General features: G+C 39.4%; 1 protein-coding gene across 7 annotated transcripts in view; it reads left to right on the top strand.

Annotated features, from left to right (window-relative positions):
* TAFA2 (TAFA chemokine like family member 2) overlaps positions 1-23,845 on the top strand; it is a 202,533-nt gene that overhangs the window by 133,972 nt on the left and 44,716 nt on the right. For all 7 annotated transcript variants that reach the window (XR_009745961.1, XR_009745956.1, XR_009745960.1 and 4 more), the window contains exon 2: positions 8,188-8,294. Coding sequence is in view for 1 of the 7 variants with exons in the window: in XM_061467821.1 (XP_061323805.1) it covers positions 8,189-8,294 (106 nt within the window). In the remaining 6 variants the exon portion in view is untranslated. The remainder of the gene's footprint in view (positions 1-8,187; positions 8,295-23,845) is intronic.

Raw genomic sequence — 23,845 nt, 5'->3', positions numbered from 1 at the left:
AGTGATCTAGCCCTTCTGGGTAACTGCCCCCAGTTTATATAGTGGGCATGACGTGCTGTGGTATGGAATACCTCTTTGGTCAGTTTGGGTCAGGTGTCCTGTCTCTGCTTCCTCTTGGCTTCCCCTCCTCCCTGGCAGAGCATGAGACTCACAAAGTCCTTGATTGGAGTAAACATTACTGAGCAGCAACTAAAACCGTCGGTGTTATCAGCGCTGTTCCCAGGCTGAAAGTCAAAAGCACAGCACTGCACCTGCTACTAAGAAGGAGAAAAATGACTGCTTCTGCTGAACCCAGGACACTAGGTATCTCTGTTTCCCTGCAGCCTTTGCTTTTATTTCTTTTCCTTGCTCTCTCTGTTTCCCTTCAGCCTTCTCTTTGTTCCACAAACCAAGCTCTTTCAAGCTCCTGTGGTAGAGTCTTCATTCCTGTGACTCTCATAGAAGACTTCCCTCATATGTTCTGTGGGTTCAGTTTTATTTCTGTGAAGATGGTTGTCCAAAATTTTATAGATTCATACTTGTCTTTCTGTGTCTTTATTAGAAATGTATCATTTAGTAATTTTCAGGATTTGCCTTTTTCACAACCATCTTGTGCCATATTGATACTGATGTGCTCTTGCTGATCAACTAAACTAGTTGTTTTTTACACATATTGTTTCAAATGGTGAATTCCCAACTTCTAGCAGAAATGCTATTAATCCCTGATACTCCTTTTCAATACTGCTTGCTGCTATCACACCTGGATCCAGCTTTCAGCTCTTGTAGTAATCCACAGAGCTTAATGTGTAAGTTCTGGAGTGACACTGTAGAAGATGCTTTATCTAAATCCAGACAAATTATACCTACTTTATTTCTTTTTCTGGAAAATCAGTTATTATCAAAAAAGCTGTCAAGGTAGTCTGGCACAATCTACCCTTGGTAATACTGCTACATTTTATCCTATAGTTTATTTACTTCTCTGTCTTTAATTTATCTTTTTCTTCAAAGCCTCTTCTAAGCTCTTGCAAATTGAAGAGGTCAGACTAATAGGCTTATGCTTGCCCAGATCATTTTTGCCCTTGATTTTAAATATGAGCACTTCAGTTGCCATTCTCCACTAATATTTGATGCTTTTTCTGTCTTGATAGATGTGGAGGCTTATCTCTACCACTGAAATGGCCTTTATGAAGTCACAGTATACCTAGTGATTCAGGTCTCAGTAAGACATTCCGTTCAACGCCATTGAACAGTTATCCTTTTTTTCTCAGTTAAACTTTTGATTGGTTAGTGAGATATGAATAAAGGAAATTCAAATAACCATCTGCAAGAGGATCACATAGAAGATATAAGCAAATACTACTGTCGTGATGATTAAGTGAACAGATAGTACCCCCTACAGCTTAAAGCTCCCTTAAGCACAGAAACTGGGAGAGGAAGAGTTTAAAGTGGCATAATATTGTCAGACAAAATTATGTGAATTGGAGCTTAAGTATTTTCTAACACTGAACACTTAACTGCAAAAGCTTATTTCACAAGGGTGTAGGATACCACTGGACAGATTAAAGACATTAGAATATCTTAGCTGTTTAAATAACCTGTAACATTTTATGTTAGCACTTAAAACCACAATGGCATATGCACGTCTAGTGCTAGCTTATTTTATATTTTCATAAATACATAGAAGTACAGAATCTAACCCCACAAAAATTCATGAAATTTTCTTTCTATGTACTTAGTAATGTGTCAGCATCAATGTTTATCAGGTGAATGAGTACTCTTTTGCTGGTCCTGATGAAATGGCCATGAAAGAAATTTAATGTATACCCAGTTAAATGCATCTGTGTTTTTTGAGTTGAAGCTGGCTAGGAGGGCACTGCATTTCCTGTTTACTCTTTGCTTGCTTTATTGCTTTCAGTTAGGTGTTGCATCTGAAAATTAATGAAGGTGAATGTTACAGTCAATTGTGTCTAGAAAGAACTGGTGATCATCTAGATGCAGGAGAGATGAACAGTGATAACCATTTAGAGGGAAGGCCATTAATCAGTATCATCTGAGTTTTCAAGGCAGTATCTATGTACCCTTTTGGAAGAAAAAAGTTTTCTCCATAAACTCTCAGGGTTTCTCGCGGTGAGGTGGGATGCAGCTAGGTGCCTAAGCATTTTATACCTCTGGCAATTTAAGCACCCATGGTTATCAGATTTTGGAAACAATAATATATATGTAAATTTCACATCCAAGTGCTAGAGATACTGTCGGCAAATGTAATTACCTGTATGTGCATCTCTCTCCAGTTTCTTGCTACTGGGAAACTAATTGCAGCATGTAAAGAAGAATGGTGCTTTTTTTTCTGTTTATTGTGTATTTTCATATATTCCATAACTTCCCCCCCCCCCCCCCCCGATATTTGAGATATTTTCTTTTCTTGAAACTGTCTCTTTTTATACAAGCACACTTACTAACTTACTAATCGTTTTTCAAGAACTCACGTTGGAGCATACATCTCTTGGATAGTATGAGCTTAAATTTAAGTATGTGGTTGAATCACACTGATTTAAATAAAAGACAAGTGTGAGTATGCATGTCAATCATATGCTTAAGCACTATTGGGAAGAAGAATTCATTTTCCTTAGTGTCTTAAGTCTTAGCACAGTAGCCTTTCTAAAGCCCTCCTTATGGCACCAAGCCTAAAATTCTTCAATCTGCTTCCCCTGGCAACACTTCAGCTGAAAGTAACAGTGGCAGCCTTACTGAACTGCTCTACCAGCAATGGTTTAACTATTCCTGAATATTTCTCAATGGTGGGACTAAGCTCTCTAGGGCTGCTTATTCTGTTATTAAAAGGTCATGCTGGTCAACAACAAATTTTGGACCAGCCCCTTTCCCTCCCTCCAAAACCCAACAACACCCACCCCTTTTGCTTTGCATGCAGAGATTTTCCATGCGACTCCTACATAAGACCTACACCCTTTGCTAGGTTAAATGACTATTCTCTTTTTTTCCTTGCACACCTTGATCAAAGAGGGTATCTTATGAGAACAGGTCTGTGTTTTTCCCTCAGATTCATTTCAGAATCAGAATGCACTTTGTGTCTGTTACGGGCTGTGATGTATGAAGCAGAAAGAAGATTGATTTTCACAAGCTACCTTGTACCGGAAGTAATGAGAGTGGCAAATTACTTGTTCACTGAGCAAACATGACAGGAATGTCATAGAGGGAATTTATATATATGCAAACACACAGGGGTCACATCGGTGTTTTACAAAGTGACCTTACCCACCAGAGGGGCATTTTTAAATCTGCTTTAGCTTACACAGGAAAGCCTAAAGAAAAGTGCAAATACCTGCAATACGTGGGATGTAGAAACTAACAAAACTAATAAATAATGTAAGATTCAGCAGACTACAGAACATAATTTAAATGGCTGCATTATTTCTGTAGAAGAGAATTGGGGTCAGAAATCAGCAGTGATTTCTACTGCTTATTTAGGGTTTCTCTGAAATAGCAAATAAAATATTTGTCATGAAAAGTAAGAGAATGTGGGACTAATTTTCCCTCTATTTTATAACAGGCTTTTGTCTCTTAAACATTTCATTGGGATTCAGTAGAGAAGTAGGCTTACACTTATGAGCACTTGCATTCACAGGGTGTATGTGTTTGCAGAAGACAAATAGATCTTACTGACATTGAAAGCTTCTACATGTGTAAAACATTCTACAAATGAATTTTGAACAGCTTCACAGAAGCTGATGTTTGTAAAGAAAAGAAAGAAAAGGAGAAACAGGGAAAAATGCTGTTACTCCTAGGAAACAGGAGAATTTTATTTGTGTATAAGCTCTTAAGGAAAGAATTAAAGTTATTTCCTTTTTTGTTTTCCTTCAACAGTAAAGATTACAGGAGGTTACACTTCACTTAAAATAGGAAGGCAGGGCAATTCAGCACTGGCCATACAATGTAAGGTAATTTCCATGTGATTCTCCTTTATTGCTGAGCTGTTGGAAAGACGATCTTAAGCCCAGCAGCAAAAAAGAAAGTAAAAACTCAGGAGCTTATGGATGCTACACTGCTGTAGTAAAACTGAAGACAAGCATCTGCACATGGTGGTTTCTGTACAGCCGAGTAGTTAGGACATGTCTGCTGTTGGAAGAGGTCTGACAACGAGGAGGAGCAGTGATGAGGAGAGCCTGTGCAATCTATTAGTGTATTCGCAGTTTGCTTCTGATGACCCATGGAGGCCAGGGGGAAGGATTTCTGCTGACACATCCGTTTGTGAAGCTCCTCTTCAGGTGTGGTTTCACCCTGAGGAAAAAAGTCCTACCTTTTTAAACCTTTTTTTTTGTCACTGATTACTGCAACAGTCTATCCTTGAGTCCGTGATACCAGACTGGTGATGGTCTCGTGGAGTGCTCTTCAGGGAAAAGGAATCTTAGGGAACAAAAGTAAGAAATTCCATGAATTTATTCATTGTGTTATGGTGTTAATGATGAGCTGGTCATGGCAGAGTCACCTCACACTCAGCCACTGCCTGTTTGAATTATGTGGGTGATGTCTTTTTGTTTTATTCTGAATGTGTCCTTGGAACTACAAAACCAGCTATCTCGCTTTTTCCTTGCCTTGAAGCACATTAAAAAATGAGCTCAAACATCTTAGCCTTTCATATCCTTTTTTTTGCATGAAAGTGCTGAGAATTCCTTGGATTTATTTCCAATATGTTGGAGTTAGATACTGAGGACATTTGTGTTACACATAAAGCTTGTATTTTTGTGCAAAATTGATAGTCAAATGTAGGCAACTCCCATAGCATGGCTATTCTCAGTTTTGGTCACCTTTGGCTCACATGGCGCTACTGAAGGCTGTGAGGGTAACAGTGAGGGAGAGGTTCTGTGGAAAAGAAAGTAAATAGAAGAGGAAAAGGTCTTGCAGAGAAAACCATTCAGGTTAATGGCTATAGTTTGTCTGTAGAGCTCTGCATCACCTCTGGTAAAAGTAGACCTCATTTCAGAACGCATTTATTCTATTTAACACAGCCTATTGTGTTAGTGTGGTAACAGTACAGTACAGTAATGGACAGAATTTCCTGGATGCACTTACTTGACATGGATCAAGGTTGCAAGAGACTAATAGTTAATTTCAAAGCAAAGGTCAAATGCTGTTTAGTTCCAGTGTCTTCTCAGTGCTCTATCATGGGCTGTTTTGCAAATCCACAAAAAAATAACCAGTTTCTCAGCCCCGGTGATAACACATGCACACAGACACATATCTCCTGGCCTCTCCTTGTTATCTAGCTGTTTGCCTGCTTTGCTGATGAGATGCATCCATCCCAACCCCCTGAATTTTTGGACTACAATCCCTTCATTTTTCATTTCTGGGGCTGTCTTGCTGCAGTGTGGCATCTGTGTAGCAGGACTGCTGGGAGCAGAGTGCTTTGCACCTACTTTGTGCTTATGCAGCCACTCATCTGTCCTTGGACTGACCGTTGTGAGTAGCCAACAAACACGACTGCAGGTCTAGTGTTATACTGCAAAATTAGTTTGAAACTTAACATCATCTTCCAACTTTTTATTTGAGCTGCTGTATGTTATGAATACTTTAACTGCTGAGGTATTTTTTTTTGTACTTCTGCTGATGGTTGCTGAACTATGTCCCAAGCTAGAACTGGTACTTTCAATGGGTTTTCTGTTCATTGTGCCTATTATGGGACTGCTACAAGAAAAAAACTATGATTTTTGTCCTTCTAAAGGTGAATACCGCAAATAAATAATACAGAGTAGTGCAATAGGCTTGTGGTACAGAAATGGTGTACTGTTTTTCTCCTGACTGGAAAACCTGGCAACGGCATTGAGCCCAGGTTTTCTGTGTTAAAGCTGAAACCCCTTCCTTTACTTTGCAGAGCAGTCTCTTCTGTATTCAGTGTTGGCTTACTCCTCTTTGGTGTGCTGAGAGGTGGGCAGGGGTTTGTACTTCACTCTGCCACCTACCCTGAGGGGCTTTTTTTCAGAAGCAGATAGGTTGGTTTTCTCTCTTTCCCTCTACTGCTACTAATTTTCCTTATGTATCTGCATTTTCTGCCTTGCATTTGTTGCCAGCCTCGCAGCACATTAAATTAATATGGCATCAGCAGAGCACTGAAAGGAACTGTGTTAAATTCAACTTTGTTTAATGGTGCAGATCCCACTGGTTTTTGAGCAGTGTTGGGTAGGTGAGGAAGAATTATTTGATTTTAATGAGAGATGACTTGGCACCAGCATCACAGCAGGTACAGTACGAGAATCCAGGAGGGAAAGTGTTAATTCATATTCTGTTCACAGAGATAGCTGTGAAAGAGCATATGCTGCATGTGCATTCCAGCTTCGTTTCTTTTGTTCTTATTTACAGTGACAGTGTATTTCCCTTTAGCTTTGATTACTTCATAAACCTGGAGCTGATGATGAATATGCAGTTTACACTCCAAAGGCACTGGAATCCCTGCAAGAAGACAGACCTTGGTGTGGTTCACAGCACACTGTGACCTCCACCCTGCTTATTAATCAGTCAGGCTTTCAGGGGCACATCCACCATTCTAGATATAGCACTTGCTTACTCCTCTCTCTTTGTCCCTGATAAATGTGATTATCTCAACCTCTGGGAAACACACTGTAGATGTGTGACTTCTGTCAAGGGATGCTGAATTCTCTTTGCTCTGAATTCCAGTTTAAAAGGGTTTGGTGTATTCCTCAGTGGGTTCTTAACTTGTGTCATAGTGTTTTGTTACACACAGCCTGGTGTGGAAATTTGTCACTGCTTAACAAGGTCTCATCAGTCTCCTGAAAAGCAAGACTGGCAATTTTGAGGGAAGTGGCCTGGTTACAATTCTGGAAACCATGAGTGGAGTTGTGTGGTGTGCAGGGAGTTGCCTTATCACTGCATGGTGCTGCATGGTGTTCTGTTAGAAAGCAATTTGCTTAGAGGCAAGGATTTGCTTTGAAGGAATGGAAAGAGATTTGGGACTTTGAACAGTCTACTGGTTAATTCTGTATTAGAGCAGTCTGACTTTCACAGATCTGTGGTTGTTGTACATGAACAGAGCAAAAGAGATGCTCTTAAAAGCCTTTGGGCTTTTTATAAACGTGATAGGAGACAAATGTGTAGCTATAGTGAATCGATGCAGTTTATTCTGCTTAGAAAGACACCCTAGTTCCAGGCATTAAAAAACAGGAATAATATTGTATAAGTGATCAAATTTGAGCTTTTCTGGCATAAGTGATTTGAAATAGGTATCATTGTCCTATTGACCTATCAGCAGAAACATGACCATTGTGCCAAGCTGTTTTGCAGCCAGCTCCTTAGATCACTTCTTAGATCACAGAGAAAAGTGAGAGATTTCATTATTATACCCCTTGCCATTCTCCACACAACTGTAATCCTTAAGCACTAGCACCTACATTCCTGAACTTGTCTTTTTGTCAAGTAGAGGGGTATTTTATCTTTGGAGGAGGTTACTGAGAAATAAGTGATGAATTACCTTGTGCTTGAACCACCAACAGTGGCTTGCTGTCACAGTGAAAACATCAGTAAACAAGATGAGGGTAGCTATGTGCAATTTCCCTTGGTGCAGTAAATCAAATCTTTTCATTACCCAAAGGTAGACAGGTGAGAGACTAGTGAATCTGCAGTGCTTAAGTCCATGATTCTGAACCACTCATGACTTCCTGACAGGATTTCTGTGCTGGAGGGTTGGTACATGTGCTGAAGGTCTATTCTAATCTGTTATTGCTTTATGATTCAATGGGCACTATCCAAAAAGATCTGCAGTCCCAAAAGCTAAAAACTCGTCTGCACGGTCAGAGAGAACCACATTGACCATGACTGGCTCTAAACACAACAGTGGAACTGCTCTGCTCATCAAAACCTGCAACATAGCTGCTTGGATTCATCCTTCTTGCCGGCTTTGGGGTCTGCTGTGGTTATGAACACTCCTTATGCCTTGGAAGAAATGTGATGAGTGCAGGAATTATCTCAAGTACTGACTAGAGTGGAGGAATGATGGTGGACCAGGAAGGGAGGTTATACAGATGCTCTATATCATGTATCTCATTTAGAGCTAAGCAGAATTTGACTTAAGGGCTGTCAGCCAGACACTTCCAAAAACTTCTTGAATTCTCCTTAAATTAGATAAAAAATGTTTTTTAAATAAGTCTTAAAATACTTATTTTTGTGCATTTTTGTTTTCAGGATGAATAAGAGATACTTACAGAAAGCAACAAAAGGAAAACTGCTAATAATAATATTTGTTGTAACGCTGTGGGGGAAATTAGCATCTGGAGCAAATCATCATAAAGGTAAGAAATTCAGTTCTGTTCTATTATACTGCCATATCTGTGGCCTCTGTCTACAAATTCAGAAGTGTCCAGTTATGTGAACTTTTTCCTTATGTGTATTTTTGCCTCCTTGTATTGGTCCACTAACCAGTACCAAAGGAGGAATCTTTTCAATGGTCAGACTTTTATTAATTACTTGAGAATTTAAGTATATCAGTCCCATTTTCAGCATTCTCTGATTTCAGGTCATTTTGTAATGATGGTAAAAAAAGATGGTAATGAAAAAAAATCAAACAATGAATACTGCTCGTCTCATAAAAATAGATACACATACATGTGCTACAAATGAATTCCTGGAATGAACATTAGAAAGAAACAATCTTTTTTCTGTGTGTTTCTGTAAACCTGTGCAAGAAACAAGGTCTCTAGATTCATGTACTAATATCTTCTTAAAGACTGATATAACTTGAAATGTGATCTGCAGTGATTTTGAAGTCTTCTTCCCATCTTTATATAGTGTCTATTGGCTGTTTATCTCATTACTCAAGACAAGAATAAGCTCTTAACAACTTGGGTAAATTAAGAGTGGAACATGAACATTTCCAAGATCTAAGGAGTTAAATAATGGGAAAGGATTCCAATAAAACCAGTCATTTCATCTCTCTGTGTTCATGTACGTTTTATAATGTTCCCTCTGATGACAGGATTTCATGTCAGATATTTTACATATCTGGCTGCTAGATATTTTTCTCCTGTGTGAAGATAGCTTTTTAAAAATACCTCACATATTAAGGACTTCAGGAAACAGAGGCACTTTCTGCAAAGTCTTTCAGTGAGTTAGATTGGCTGCCGACAAAACGTATTCTGATGTGGTCCTTCAGGCCGCAAAAGATGGGCATCATGCCAGACAGGAACCATGCTGACACCCTTTGCTCAGCTTTTGTTCCCCCTCCAAACCAGAATATGCATTTATGCTGTGGCTTGCCAGTTTAGTTGGCTACTGGAAAAGAGCCAACACTTCTAGCCTGGGTTCAGAATTCTTTCGCCTTTGATTGTCTTTCTTTAATAATCAGAAAGCCCACCTCCAGAGCATTTTGATTCCATCCACAAGGGCTGGTCAAGCTGTGTTTGTCTTAATTGAATTCAGAGTTGGCCAAGTTATGCTTGCTACTTTTTTGTTTGTTTTTAAAAAAACCCTGATGGATAAAACTCGTCACCAAGTATTTCATGGAGACAAATTATAATCGTAAGGACTCTTTGGGGAATTAGTGCTTCATAACTGAGAATCAAATGATACCCCACCAATTGTAGCTTTCCAGATATATTCATGCAAGGGAAACCCCAGCAGAGCTATACCATTAATTATCTGAACAGTACCTGGCATTTCAGACCTATCCTTAGAGTAGAAATAACTTAAGAAATATTGAATTTGATGTTTTCAGATTAAAAAGATATGCACATGAGCTCCCCTATGAAATCAGGTTATTAGCTGTAGGGACTTCCTTACATCCCTGCAAGTTAACAAAAAATGTGGGTTCTTCCTTTAATTTGTAGCTCTTCACACCTTTAGCAAAATATATGAAGTCTTGCAGGGAACAATAATAATGAGCATCATGACTTGAGTGTTTAATTTGGGAAAGCAGTTATTGTACATGTTCAGATTCTTTTGGAAAGAAAAATATTCAGAAGGATTTTGGCTTTCAGATTAGGTAGATCTTCAAATCAGTTGCACTCATCGTATATGGGGGATTATTTTACGAAGCACAAATCAGAGTTACGCAGCTCAACTAACTTTGATTTCCAGATAGTGGGAGTTTAACTAACTCTTGTGTCACAGAAAATCTTCCCCCTACTCTTATAATAGAAATGAAGCTAAGGTCCATTCAAGGAGAACTGATGCAGTTCACCTTTGAATGAAGTTTCCAAATACTGAAAAAATATGAATTTCTCCAGTGATAATTATCCCTAGCATCATTAATCTTCATTTATAGAAGTCCTTACTAGCATATTCACATGACAAACGCTAATGACTTTGAAGGAGCCCCTACAATTTCAAAAATCAATAATCTACATCTGAAAAAAATCTTTACTTTCTTATTGACTTAGTCATATTATTCATTAGTTGCAACAATTCCTAAACCCATATAACCTTCAGAAATCCATTGTTAAAGAAAAGAAGGAAATATCAAAAATATGTGAAAAATTGTTTAATGCGCACTTTCCTCTCCAGACAGACTTCAGCAGGGATATAAGCAGCTCACTCTGACAGGCTGTCCCTGGGTTCATTGCGCTTATTTCAGGGGTATGGCACAAATGAGAAATCCCAAGTCAGCAGCCAGAAAAACAGGCTGAGGAAGGGCACGGGGAACCAGGCTCTGAGGTGCAGTTGAGCAGCCACCAGGGTTACAAACTGATTTCAGATGACAGCTTCTCAGTGTCAGGTGTGTGAGTGCCAAGTCCATCCTTCTTTCTCTTGTGTTGACTGTTTTGAATACACTTCTGCCCTCTTTATCTTGACTGATTGACAAAGTTTCATCAATCTAGACAGAAAGTCCAAGAGCTAAAATAAATAAGCACTCAACAGTGTTTGAAACAAAACAGAAAGCTCACTTTTTTTTTGCCACACATAGGATTCTGAGTTCTCCTGCACAGTTCTTGGGTCTGCACATGCTTATTTTCAATTTATCCTGTCTTCGGGAAAGAAACAGGAACTCTGCTTTTTATTCTCCATTGTGCTGAGGGCCCTGATGTGTGATGTGTGGGTTACCAGAGCACATGCACTGAGAATCAGCCTGCAGTACCAGGTCCATTTGTGCTGCAGTAGCTATGCATGAGAAGACAAGAGTGGCATATCAGCCTCCAAAAGGATATTATCAAGTCTATGAGTCTAAAACTTGATATGCCTTGAGGGTGGTGAAATAAATCTTTAAGGGTATTTTATTATAAGACTGATCCTGATCCTCTTAATCCTTGCTAGCCCTTGGAAAACAAATAGACCTGTGCAAGCATATAGTGTTCACTAATAGAAATGGCAGGCAGGCATCAGTTCAGCATCACTACTTGTGTGCTGTTCCTGTCATAGGGAACATGAATTGAGTTGGTGACCATTTTATCGCAGCTCGTGTTTAAGGTTTCAAGTGTTGGGCTGGTCCTTTTGAGAAAGAAATATACTAACAGCCCCTTACAAACACTCCTTTGTAGAGAAAAGGCTGCTCCAGGACACAGTTTCTACACTAAAACTAAAAAATTTGGATTTCTTTGAGCTTCTTGTGATTACTAAGTTTTTTTCTAGTTTTATAACAATTAGGTAATCTAAGTAAATTATGGGTGCTTTTGAATCTGAGAATAGTTCAGAATTCCTCAAAATGCAAACCAATAAACTTTATGCCAGAAGGAATTCATTATGGAACCAGAAAACACTCCAGGTAGCTAAATAAAGTAATTGAGTATTTTTGGACTTACTAGATGAAAAATCATGATAATTTATTTTCATTTTAGAAATTTCACTCAGAAGCTTAACTTATTCATCTGATGCCTATCACATAGTTAAACCAAACTGAACTCTTTACCGTTTGTGATGCAGAATTGCAGCCTCTTATTTGTGACTTTGCACCAAATTAGAAGCCTGAGGGAATGTCTTTCTATTCACAAGGAGAAAATGAATCTTGGTTTCTCCTTGCAGAGTAGAAGCTATTCTGAAACCCAGCTGAATGGAGGAGCCACTGAGCTCCTTTTGGATTGTAGCATTTGGCAGGGTTCTCTCAGCAAGTGCAGTAGTGCTAACGCTGCACTGAATCAGCATATGACAGGCTCCGGGCTCTGCCTGACCTCCAGGCTATGGAATTGATTTGTTTTGAGGAGAGATAACACAGCACTTTGTTAAAAGCTACAGTAATGGCCTGTGTGCATTGCCTCAGTGCCCTCATGCTTATTTCATGCACAAAGGGTGAAATTCACTGGTGAGTTAGGACAACTGCTTAGACAGCTTAATAGGTGATTTATCATAGGATCATAAAATCATAGACTCATAGAATCATAGAATAGTTGTGGTTGGAAACGACCTTAAGATGATCTAGTACCAACTCCCCTGCCATGGGCAGGGACACCTCACACTAAACCATACCACCCAAGGCTCTGTCCAGCCTGGCCTTGAACAACACCAGAGATGAAGCATTCGCAGCTTCCCTGGGCAACCCATTCCAGTGCCTCACCAACCTAACAGGAAAGAATTTCCTCCTTATAGCCAATCTAAACTTCCCCTGTTTAAGTCTGAACCTGTTACCGCTTCTCCTATCACTACAGTCTCTAATGAAGAGTCCCTCTCCAGCATCCCTATAGCCCCCCTTCAGATAGTGGCAGGCTGCTCTGAGGTCTCCACACAGCCTTCTCTTTTCCAGGCTGAACAGCCCCAACTTTCTCAGCCTATCTTCATACGGGAGGTGCTCCAGTCCCCTGATCATCCTTGTGGCCCTTCTCTGGACTTGTTCCCACAGTTCCATGTCATTTGTATGTTGAGGACACCAGAACTGCACACAATACTCCAAGGTATTGAGGTCTCACGAGAGCAGAGTAGAGGGGCAGGATCACCTCCTTCAACCTGCTGGTCACGCTCCTTTTGATGCAGCCCAGGATACGGTTGCTTTCTGAGCTGCGAGCGCACACTGAAGCCGGCTCATGTTCATTTTCTCATCAACCAACACCCCCAAGTCCTTCTCCTTGGGCTGCTCTGAGTCTCTTCTCTGCCCAACCTGTAGCTGTGCCTGGGATTGCTCTGACCCAGGTGTAGGACCTTGCACTTGGCATGGTTAAACTTCATGAGGTTGGCATCAGCCCACCTCACAAGCATGTCAAGGTCCCTCTGGATGGCATTCCTTCCCTCCAGGGTATCAACCGAACCACACAGCTTGGTGTCATTGTCAAACTTGCTGAGGGTGCACTCAATCCCACTGTCCATGTCACTGACACAGATGTTGAACAAGACCGGTCCCAACACCGATCCCTGAGGGACACCACTCGTTACTGGTCTCCAGCTGGACATTGAGCCATTGACCACAACTCTTTGTGTGTGGCCATCCAGCCAGTTCTTTATCCACCGAGTGGTCCATCCATCAAATTGATGTCTCTCCAATTTAGAGACAAGGATGTCGTGTGGGACAGTGTGGAACGCTTTGCACAAGTCCAGGTAGATGACATCAACTGCTCTACCCCTGTCCATCAGTTCTGTAGCCCCATCATAGAAGGCCACTAAATTGGTCAGGCAGGATTTCCCCTTAGTGACGCCATGCTGGCTGTCACCAAGCACCTCATTGTTTTTCATGTGCCTTAGCATGCCTTCCAGGAGAATCTGCTCCAAGATTTTGCCAGGCCCGGAGGTGAGACTGACTGGTCTGTAATTCCCCGGGTCATCCATTTTCCCCTTCTTGACAATGGGGGTTATATTTCCCTTTTTCCAGTCATTGGGAACTTCACCTGACTGCCATGATTTTTCAAATATGATGGACAGTGGCTTAGCAACTTCATTGGCCAGCTAAACTTCATTTGCCATCATAGAATGGTTCGGGTTGGAAGAGACCTTAAGGATCATCTACTTCCAAGCTGTCTGCCATTGCCAGGGACAAAAGCACATCCAGATTATACATCTGAAGAGCAAAATTTAAACAAATTAGGTCACAAGCAATCAATTTCTAAGTAGTTTCAAGTAATCAGCGAACTATACCATACATGTAGATAGTGAAAACCATTAAATGCATTTCAAAAGCTAGCAAATAATTTTTGTTTATTCTGTATCTGCAAAAACATTACATTCCACATATAAATGAGGTGTCAGGACTATTCCAACCCTTAATGTCTCTCCAGTATTTTGCATCACTACTGCAGCGTGAGGGACTTGAGGCATGCTCGTGAATCTGGTGCAATGCTTTCCAAACTCTTAGTGTTGTGAATTATGGCTTAAAGATGCCGTTGGTCTTCTGATCCTTGCAGTAGATTTTCTCCTAGCCAAACTTTCTTCTTACAGTTACCCACTGAGTGATATTCATCTAGTAGCCTATGTGTAAATCTATTGCTGCATGTGTGACTTAGAGTTCAGATATAAGTATTTAAAGTCCAGTACTGGCTTGCACTGCTTAGACTCCCAGGGCAAAACTTTATTATCAGAAGTACTGTATATTATGCTGTGGGTAAATGTACCTTGAAGTTTACTAAAGACGATGCCTAAGTGGAGGCGCTTATGAGCACTTATGATTAGTTCTGTGTATTTGTCTTCCTGATTTGCTGTTTGCTGTATGTTTAAATCTGAGGCAGCAGAGCAGAAGACCTTGTTTTTCTTGTGCTCTCTGCTTGCTGTAGACCAAATAAAACTGTCTTGAGTGGCCTGGTAGAAAGCCTTCAGAGCACAAGGCTGATCAGGTAGAAAAGGAGAGAGGCTAGCTGTCGTAAAGCCTATATATAGCAGGAGCAAAGACTGAGGGACAATTTAGATATCTGTTGAAGAGGCAAACAGCTAGCCTTTTGAGGTTATGGAAGGAAAGGGACTTAAGGAGCCAGATGTGACTGTGTTGAGGGGTTCTGGTCTGAGGGCAGACTTAGAAAGAGGAATCCATCCCACCAAGGGTAGATTTTTAAGATCTTCCATTTCTGTTCAACTTTACTAAGCACCACTGAGTTTTCTTTGTTTTAAAATACGTTTGTGTCTAGTTTATCATAATGACTTTGAATTATTAGTCTTAGTTTTAGGGTACTGTATAATAAAGATCCACAACAGACCTCTGACTGACTTTGGTCTTCCTGCATTTTGTATGAAAAAAGTTCTTGAACTTCAGCTGGAACAATCCAGAATATGTGTGACTGGTTCTACTGTGGGGAATCACACTAGAAGTTTCAGTCATTCAGAAGGGCTTTATCAGCCCCTTACTCTGGTACCCTTTTATTGCACTAAGAATGTTCAGGTTACTAACCACAGTGTTCAGAAACTTGGGTAAATACCTACAACATATTGCAGCTAAATAATGTTGTCTAGCCAGGAAAATTAGGGGATTGCCTATAATTTTGTTAAGATCTACATTCCTAGAGTTTTTTTCTTTAGTTTGCACTTTTTTGAAGTGCCTATACCATAATATTTGGTAGTGGATCTGACCATGTGGGGAAATTGTATATGTCCAACATGCACCTTCTGTATGCCTGTCAAAGGATATAAGAGTTGTTCTGCGTATTTCCATGTTCTTTACTGGATAGACAGGAGAAAACTAATGAGGGAATTTGCAAGCACACAGATGTGTGTGGATGTCTTAAGAGCTACCAGGTGAGGCTGGAGGATGTCAGTGGGTTCTGTCAAAATATTAGATGGAGACATCCACTTGTCTACTGTTGATCTGTCAGTCTTCCTTCATCAAACTTTTTGGTCATATTTGCTAAATGTCTCAAACATGGATAATTTTATCTCTTGTGGAAGTTCGTCCCAGAAATAGATTCACTTAAATGAGAATGCTTTGTGTGCACCTTTCACTAACTTAATTCTGAGTGTAATTAATGTTTAAATATAGAAACAAAGGAAGATGAAAGTTATTTTAGCAGACATGGGGAAGAAAGATATTAGATGTTCTTATCTAGCTTGGGCATTAATTGAAAGTTTCAGTTATATCAGGATCAGAACCTGATCCCAAAATTGCCAATTGCTTGAAGATAAAATAGAACAGTCAAACACTTCCATACCGGTATCTGTCACTGCAATCTAAAATGTTAATAGAGTTATCTGTTAGAATTCAGTAGATAACATTTCTTGGCGTTCTGCCAGGGTACAAAGGAAAATAATTTTCACTGATTGCCAAGACGCCAGTGGTTCGGATGGTTCACTGTGTCATGGGTGCAGAAATCATGGCAATAGCAGAGTTATGCCTATTTCTTCTCTGTGCTGCCAGCTGCAAATGGCTGCTGTCATTTTTGCTCCCATTTCTATCACCACTATGGTGATGAAACTTGGCTGTCCTTGAGGCAGCCATAGGTACAGAAGTTGGAAAGTCACAACGAGGTATCATGCATTTTCCTTTATCATGGCCACTTAAAAATACTGGAAAGGACAAGATTGCACAAAAGGTTATATTATTGTAAAAGCCACGTTTGAAATACAAAACTTAAATATTTCATCCCTTTCATTTATTAGTAATGTTATCTTTCCTTCAATAGCTGGCCTGCCAATCAGCTGGGCCCTTTTAGGTTATTTCTGGTTTGGAAGATTAAGCTTTCCTTTGTTTTTTGATTTTTCTTTTTTTTTTTTTTTGTTAGGATCATATTGTAAGGTGTTAGGACTGAAAAACCACTTACAGCTTACACTGCTTTTGCTTTTCCTATCATGAGTAAATGTTGACATTTCCCTAATATGGGAATCATATCTGCTTTTCCAGGTTTGAATTCTTGTTTCAGATTACTCCTGTTGGTTTGTTATGTATAACAAGTAATGCATTCAATAAGTTCCTTTATTCTTCCAGGGAGGGAAACACAGTGCTTACATTTCATGCCACAGTTTTGCCTAAACCCATAAAAATAGTAAGAAGGAAACTGTTGGCCCCTCTAGATGGCCATCTCTATTCAGTTAGTGTTGGTTTAATAGTATCATTCTCTTGGATCTGTTGATCAGAGTTTTCCTTGTTGTTTCATTAACTTAAGTGCTCAATTAATGTAGCATATAGGAGTATATTTTTGTTAGCATTTCCAAATTTAAGGTATTCCTTTCTGGGCTTACATTTATATTCTTAGTTTTTAATTTGCCTAAATGTATATCATGTCATAGATAATATCTTAAATAAACTTTTCCTTAGAGTAGGAAAGGAAAGCAATGAATGTTAGATCCAATTGTGATCAGGGAGGAAAAGAAGGATTGTTTAGTGACCTGGAGACCCTATGACACACCATGAAGCAGGATGCTATGCCACAGTAAGCTGATGGGGTTGCTGTGTTTGCCTGTGCCCACTCCCTAAACCCTTCCCCCTTTCTGGAAACGTTTTTCTCATTGACTGTATTGGCTACACTGTCTTTAAAGAGGATCATTCCAGTACAGATGGGTAGGATAGGAGTTGTAAATGGTAAAATTTTTACAAAACCTCAATGGTAAAGATCAGAGTGAGTTTGCACAAATCAGACCTTTTGAGGCAATGGCATTCTCTGCCTATTTATATAAATATTTAATGCTGGTAACAAGAGTCTACAGAGTTATTCCAAAAGCGTGAAACCTTATATTCAGGAAAGCTCTGAATGTGCCTTCTGGTTGAAGTTTCCAGCCTTGAAATTTGACATGCATTGTTGGAGATGTGTTGGGCACTTCCAGCAGCTTTGCAGCTCAGATAGTAGGATTATCTTGAGGTATATTGGAAGATAATGACTAGTACAAAGTTTATGTTTAAGACCATGAAGTCAGATTTCTTTGGCTAAGAAACCAAGCAGATTTTTTTTCACTGGTATGACAACTTCTCCCCTCCCCGTCTTTTTCCTCAGAGAAACACTCATAAAATTTTATTAATGTCTGGGACTATCAAACAAGAATATAATTAAAAAGAAAATCCAAACAGTTTACACTTTCCCTGACATTATATTTTCCCCAAATACAACATGTTAAGATCATGTCTTTTTTATAGGTCAGATATCGCGTTGTAATTAGATCCTTAACAGTACCCAGATATGTAAAAGTACTATAATTGCAGGATTAGGGCAAATTCTTCAAAGTCCAGATCTGTTTTCATGTATGGAGGTCATGCATGCCAGTACCAGTCATAGGGCTGTCTGCACTGCCCCTCTGGCTTTCCAATATACATTCCATACATGCAGTATGGAATACCAGCCCCATATGTATGCTGGTATCTACTGCACACCATCATTATCCAACAAATAATTTTAATCTGCATTAATTTTCTGCTGATTGTGTCTAAAGACTATGGCCTAATCTCTTGACAGGCTTCACTGAATTTACTCTATAGCAGTCTTAAGTGATCGATTGTACAATGTCGTATTTTAGAACAGCTGTTCTTTGGTCATGCAAGCGCCAAGGAAACATTCACAAATAGTCAGCTATTCTGGGGAATATTAGGAGAAAAATCCTTTCTGTGTTTTGGGTTGGATTTTATGAAATTTCTTTCTGAACAAAAATGTTTAGTTCTGTTCTGAGGAGGATTTACCATTTTAAGGTTCACTGGGGCAGTCCTCCACTGTCATAGAGATTTAGAATCATAGAATCAGTTAGGTTGGAAAAGAACTTTAAGATCATTGAGTCAACTGTAAATGACTTGATGTAAATTTGTAGAAGGGTCTCATCTTTTCAGAAGGTAAGGGAATTGATCTGAGCCTGAGCTGCACAAACCAGCAGCTCCAAAGCAGCAAAGCCTGTGTATATATGCATGCATATGAGCATGCCTATGCCCACAGAGTTATGAGAGTCTTGGGTGAAGGAAAAATACACAAGGTCATCATCACTGATGAAATAGTTTATGTGGACCATTGTAACATTTTAAAAATGCTCATCATTTATTCATGGGAGCTTTGCGAAATACTAAGTGCTTTTCAAGCTTAATTGAAAACTCAGGGAATTTTCCACAATGTCCAGTTTCAGGCATCTCTCTTAGGTGGACTGAATCACCATTCAGAGCTCATTCCTTTCACAAAGTGGGAACTCAAGCTTTCAGTGTAGGTGTGAATGATTCCCTGAATTCATATACCAAAGGGTTTGCAACCAGTTGGAAAGCTTCTGGAACTTTTGGGAAGTCTTTTAGCAGGAGGACTCAGTTTGGATAGTGTTCTTTTATCTGCCTAGTAATTCTTCTTCTGTATCAGGGTCATAATGTCGGAATAAAATTGTAAAGGTCTAATTTTCTTTCTACTGTTCAAATGGAGTCTTATGTGGCAATTCAGAAGCCAGTGAAATTTGATCTGTGACAGATTCATTTATATCTGCATATCATTCTGCAAATGTCACTCTGTTATGTTAAAAAAGGTTTGGTTGTAAAGCCTGGATTTGACGTTTGCTCCATTTCTCCTTGTTGAGCTGAAATACATAGAAAGTCAGGAAAAGTTCTTGAAAATTGAAGAGGTATAATACAGAAATTTTGACCTTCCCTTTGAAGTGTGAAAGTACCATTTAACTGTGACCAAGAAAAAAACTCTTCTTCACATAAATGGGAGCAAATCCATGGTATACTTACAGGAGAATGGAGGCTAGCTTGGGGTTTTAGATGACAGAAAGCAGGAAAATTATAAAAAAGCAGTCTGCTTTGTGCAGCTTTCTTTTCCCAGGCTGAGCAAGAATTCTGTCTGTAGTGATGAGTAGGCTGAGGCAGGAGCTGCCAAGTCAGTCTTGTTCTTTTTTTCCCTGTAGATTTGTATAACTCTTGTACCCAAATTGTTCTCAAGCAAATACAGTAGACTTAGAATTCTTTTTGCAAAATACTTCTGGCTTCAGTTTCAAGTGTCCTTGAATGACTGAAGTATAAAGCTGAATTCATGACTTATTCTGCTTGAATGCAGAGCTGTGGAAATGATATGCCCAAGAAAAGCAGTCTGCTAAGACCAACACAAATTTCGGGTGCATTGTGTCACTGTATTTTTAGGTGTAAGGCATTAGAATTGCTTCAGATGAGTCTGTGCTCCAGGAGTGTGCGTGAGAGGAGGGATAGGTGTTATAGGAGGCTGACTAAGTCGTTGGGAAGGTCAGAATTTGTAGGACCCAGAATTTGAACCCAAAATGATATATGTCTCTCATGAGAGGAGAACAAGGATGAAGCATTTAATCCTGTAATTCAATCTCAGTGAGAAGAATGAATCATAGAAAACACTGAAATCATCGTTAGATTCCTTCAGTGAGCTGGAAGACTGAGGAAAGCCGAAGTAAATTTTTAAAAGGAAGGCAACAGAAAGTATTGTACCTATGAACATCAAAATGAAAAGTTTTTTAAAATAAAATACTTATTTAAAACTTTGCTCAGCTTTTTTATGGTATGAAAGTTTACTGCTGATAGAAATGAAAGATTACTGCTGCTAAACTTTCATCTGAGATGCATTGGCATGTGTCAGATTAACTGTGGAAATTTTGTGAAATAGAACCCAGAAGGTATGCTAACTGCTAGACACCACGGAGTGGGAAGTAAATATGTTTCCAGTGAGTGAATATTGAGAAAATAAGCATCTGGAAGAAACAGGAATTTTGGTTTCTTAATTACATCTTTCACCCCGGTACATCTGCCAGAGATATTAAGAGCAAATATAACTGTATTTGAGAGAAGATGCAAGTTTAAATAAGGAAGAGGGAAGAGTAATATTGTGCCTTTTTCTTACACTGCTGCATGCTGTGCACATGAAGGCTGCGTAAATCTCTCTTCTTTGAGTTTTGGTTCAAAGCCACCTCAGGAGAAGAAAAATATTGTTTGAGTTACTATGTTTACCTTTTCAGAGCATGGGGAAATCCAGAAAATCTCATTTATGATAAGTAAATAACCCATATTTTTGCATATTTTGTTCCTCATCATAACAATACATAGTATACTAGAAAGCTGGCTTGCAGAAGACAAAAGGCATCCTGCAGCAGTTACGTCATTGGAATCACCAGAGAATAGAATTAAACTTTCATCCTACTTATGCCACTCCTGCTCATAGTATAGTTTAAATGAACATAAGGGCTTCTTTACTCTTTGCTGACACACTAGCCTGGAAACTGGTCTTTGAGGACTGCAAGAATGAAGTGTAGGCAGGCACTCTGCCTAATAATAGGGAATAAAGTGGGATGGGATGTAAGCAGCTAGAAAGTGGGGAATTAGGGTGCTCACCTCACATCAGTGCAAGTACAAGTGCTCACCAGCCTAATCTCATGCCTTTCTTGATTTTCAGTTTCTGTCCTACCTCGTTAGATGCATTTTCTGCTAACTGATTTAAGGATAGGATGTATCTCTCACCCTTTTTCAATGTCACAATATCACCGTCATTACATTTTCCTGGGTTTTCTGCAAAACAGTTTGCATAGAGGAAAATAACTGAAGAAAAGAGATTAGGTATCAGAGAGGGGTTGGTATATTGTACTTCACAAATCTGACTTAAAAACTACATGTTAGAGAAAAAGAAGGAACTTTTAAACTGGTGTGTTTTTTCTATTCTTCTTTAAAAAAATAAATAAATACCAGAAAGACCACTGCCTACTATTGCCAGTAAAAATGCCATACTCTAGAACAGCTGTTTTCTAGGTATAGAAATATCCCCAAAATGTTCAGAATCAGTAAGCTATTTTTGGAAAGGGTGAAACCCAAAAATCTTTTAATTACTTTGGACTAAGACCTCCATTAATAGCTCATAGAATCAGAGAGTCATAGAATAGTTAGGGTTGGAAAGGACCTTAAGATCATCTAGTTCCAACCCCATGGGCAGGGACACCTCCCACTAAACAATGTCATCCAAGGCTCTGTCCAACCTGGCCTTGAACACCACCAGGGATGGAGCTTTCACAACCTCCCTGGGCAACCCATTCCAGTGCCTCACCACCCTCACAGTAAAGAACTTCTTCCTTATACCCAATATAAACTTCCCCTGTTTAAGTTTTAACCCGTTACCCCTTGTCCTATCACTGCAGTCCCTAATGAAGAGTCCCTCCCCAGCATCCCTATAGCCCCCCTTCAGATACTGGAAGGCTGCTCTGAGGTCTCCACGCAGCCTTCTCTTCTCCAGCCTGAACAGCCCCAACTTCCTCAGCCTGTCTTCATACGGGAGGTGCTCCAGTCCCCTGATCATCCTCGTGGCCCTCTTCTGGACTTGCTTCAACAGCTCCATGTCCTTTTGATGTTGAGGACACCAGAACTGCACACAATACTCCAAGTGAGGCCTCACAAGAGCAGAGTAGAGGGGCAGATTGTCCCCCTGTAATAGGCATGTAAAAAGTGAGGACTTTTTTGCTGAAAGTCAGAACAGGACTAAATTAGAATAGTCTGAATTGCACATGGAAATTATACTCATTTCTTCATGTGGGTCACGTGGAACTCCCATTTAAAACTATCACACCAAATAGTGGTGTCCCACTTAGACAGATCTTCACTGTCAGAGAAGCTCTCCTAAAAATCTGTTAGATTGTCCAAACATATCTGTAGGAGTGGTTATAAACTAATTTGCTCTTTGGCTGGGTTCTAGGTATACAACAGACTACATCTAAACAGCATTATGACTCACACTAAAAATATGAGAAAATGCCAAATTATGGTTTATCCTAATAAAGTTGTTGTAGGAGAGGAATGTTAAACTATAAAATATCACTCAATTTTTCATAACAGTAATCACTGGGGGGTAACAATTTCAATAGGTTTTAATGAAGTTTTTTATGTTAGGCATTTATTTTGTATTTTATTTATTTTATGGAAAAGTCTCCTAGGTTCATGCGTAGCAAAAATGAATAATTAAGGAGGAGATAGATGGGACACATGAGATTTCTTTCTTGAAGACCTGGAGAAAAACGTGGAAAAGTTATTTTACAGCTATAGAGTGGGATTTATAAGCTTCAGACTATTACTAAAGTGAATTGTCTACAGCAGGGAAATAAATCAGTAATGTATTTTAAATCTAGGAAGTCTGTCTGAGTCTTCTAAGTTTCTTTTTTCTTTGAAGCAGAAAGTTCACTGTTTAAAAAGCTTTGAAAATAAGTCTAGATTCCCTGCTACCATAACTAATAACATTCTGAAAACTGAAATAATAGCTAGGGGAGTATGTTTCTCAAATGTCCTTTTGCTTCTTCCTCTAACTTCAGTGTTATATTTGGACCTGAAAGTCACTCCTCTGCTGAGCCCTGGCAAATTTCTGAGATCTTAGAGGTCAGCTTTACAGTGGAGTATAAATCAGTGGATATGTTTTAGCTTGGCTTAGTTACACCCATTATCAGTCCTAGAGCAGACATGGTCACAGTGCGCTGACCTTCTCTTGGGCCTGTTTCAGTGTTGTGGTAATGTCAGATGCTCATGAGGTCAATCTCCTAAAAGAAATGACTAACCAGGGGCCAAGTCATGTCGCTGATGCAGCTCTTTTCCTTAGAGAGGGATCTAATCTTGAATGCCTAAAGTTCAAGGTGTGCTTCTTCCTCTAGCTCTGCATTGATTATACAGCCATGACCAGCTTAGATTAGATGCCAAAACTGTAGATATCCAAGGTGTGGTGACAAGTGTCTTTGCTTTTATAGAGAACAGTGGAAATCCCAGTTTTAAATTGTTTTAATAATATAATAAATGATGGTATAAAAATTCAGAAAGTGAGCAAAAATGTCAAGAAGTGCTGCTATGTTAAAGTTTTCTTCTACTTAGAGATACTTTCTTACATGTCCTTGACTCTCTATGTATGTATATATGTATGTATGCATGTATGTATGCATGCATATGTATAATACCTGGAAAAAAATAATCAGGGACAAAATTCCATCAAGTCTCTCTAGTTTGCAGGTTCAGAATCTGTTGTTCATTGCTTTTGAGGATCTGAACTACAAGTGCGTTGCTGAAATTTAGTTTCTGTTCATTCAGCTGACAACATATTCATGTGTTGATAAACTTTAGAAATGTCTCTATGGGAAAGGAAAT

This window comes from Pezoporus flaviventris, unplaced genomic scaffold, assembly GCF_033815535.1.
Source record: "Pezoporus flaviventris isolate CSIRO_AGI_PZ_B2104156 unplaced genomic scaffold, CSIRO_AGI_Pfla_v1 ptg000045l, whole genome shotgun sequence".
Lineage (NCBI taxonomy): Eukaryota > Metazoa > Chordata > Aves > Psittaciformes > Psittacidae > Pezoporus > Pezoporus flaviventris.
Note: the sequence above shows the minus strand (reverse complement) of the source record. Positions and strands in the feature narration are given on the sequence as shown.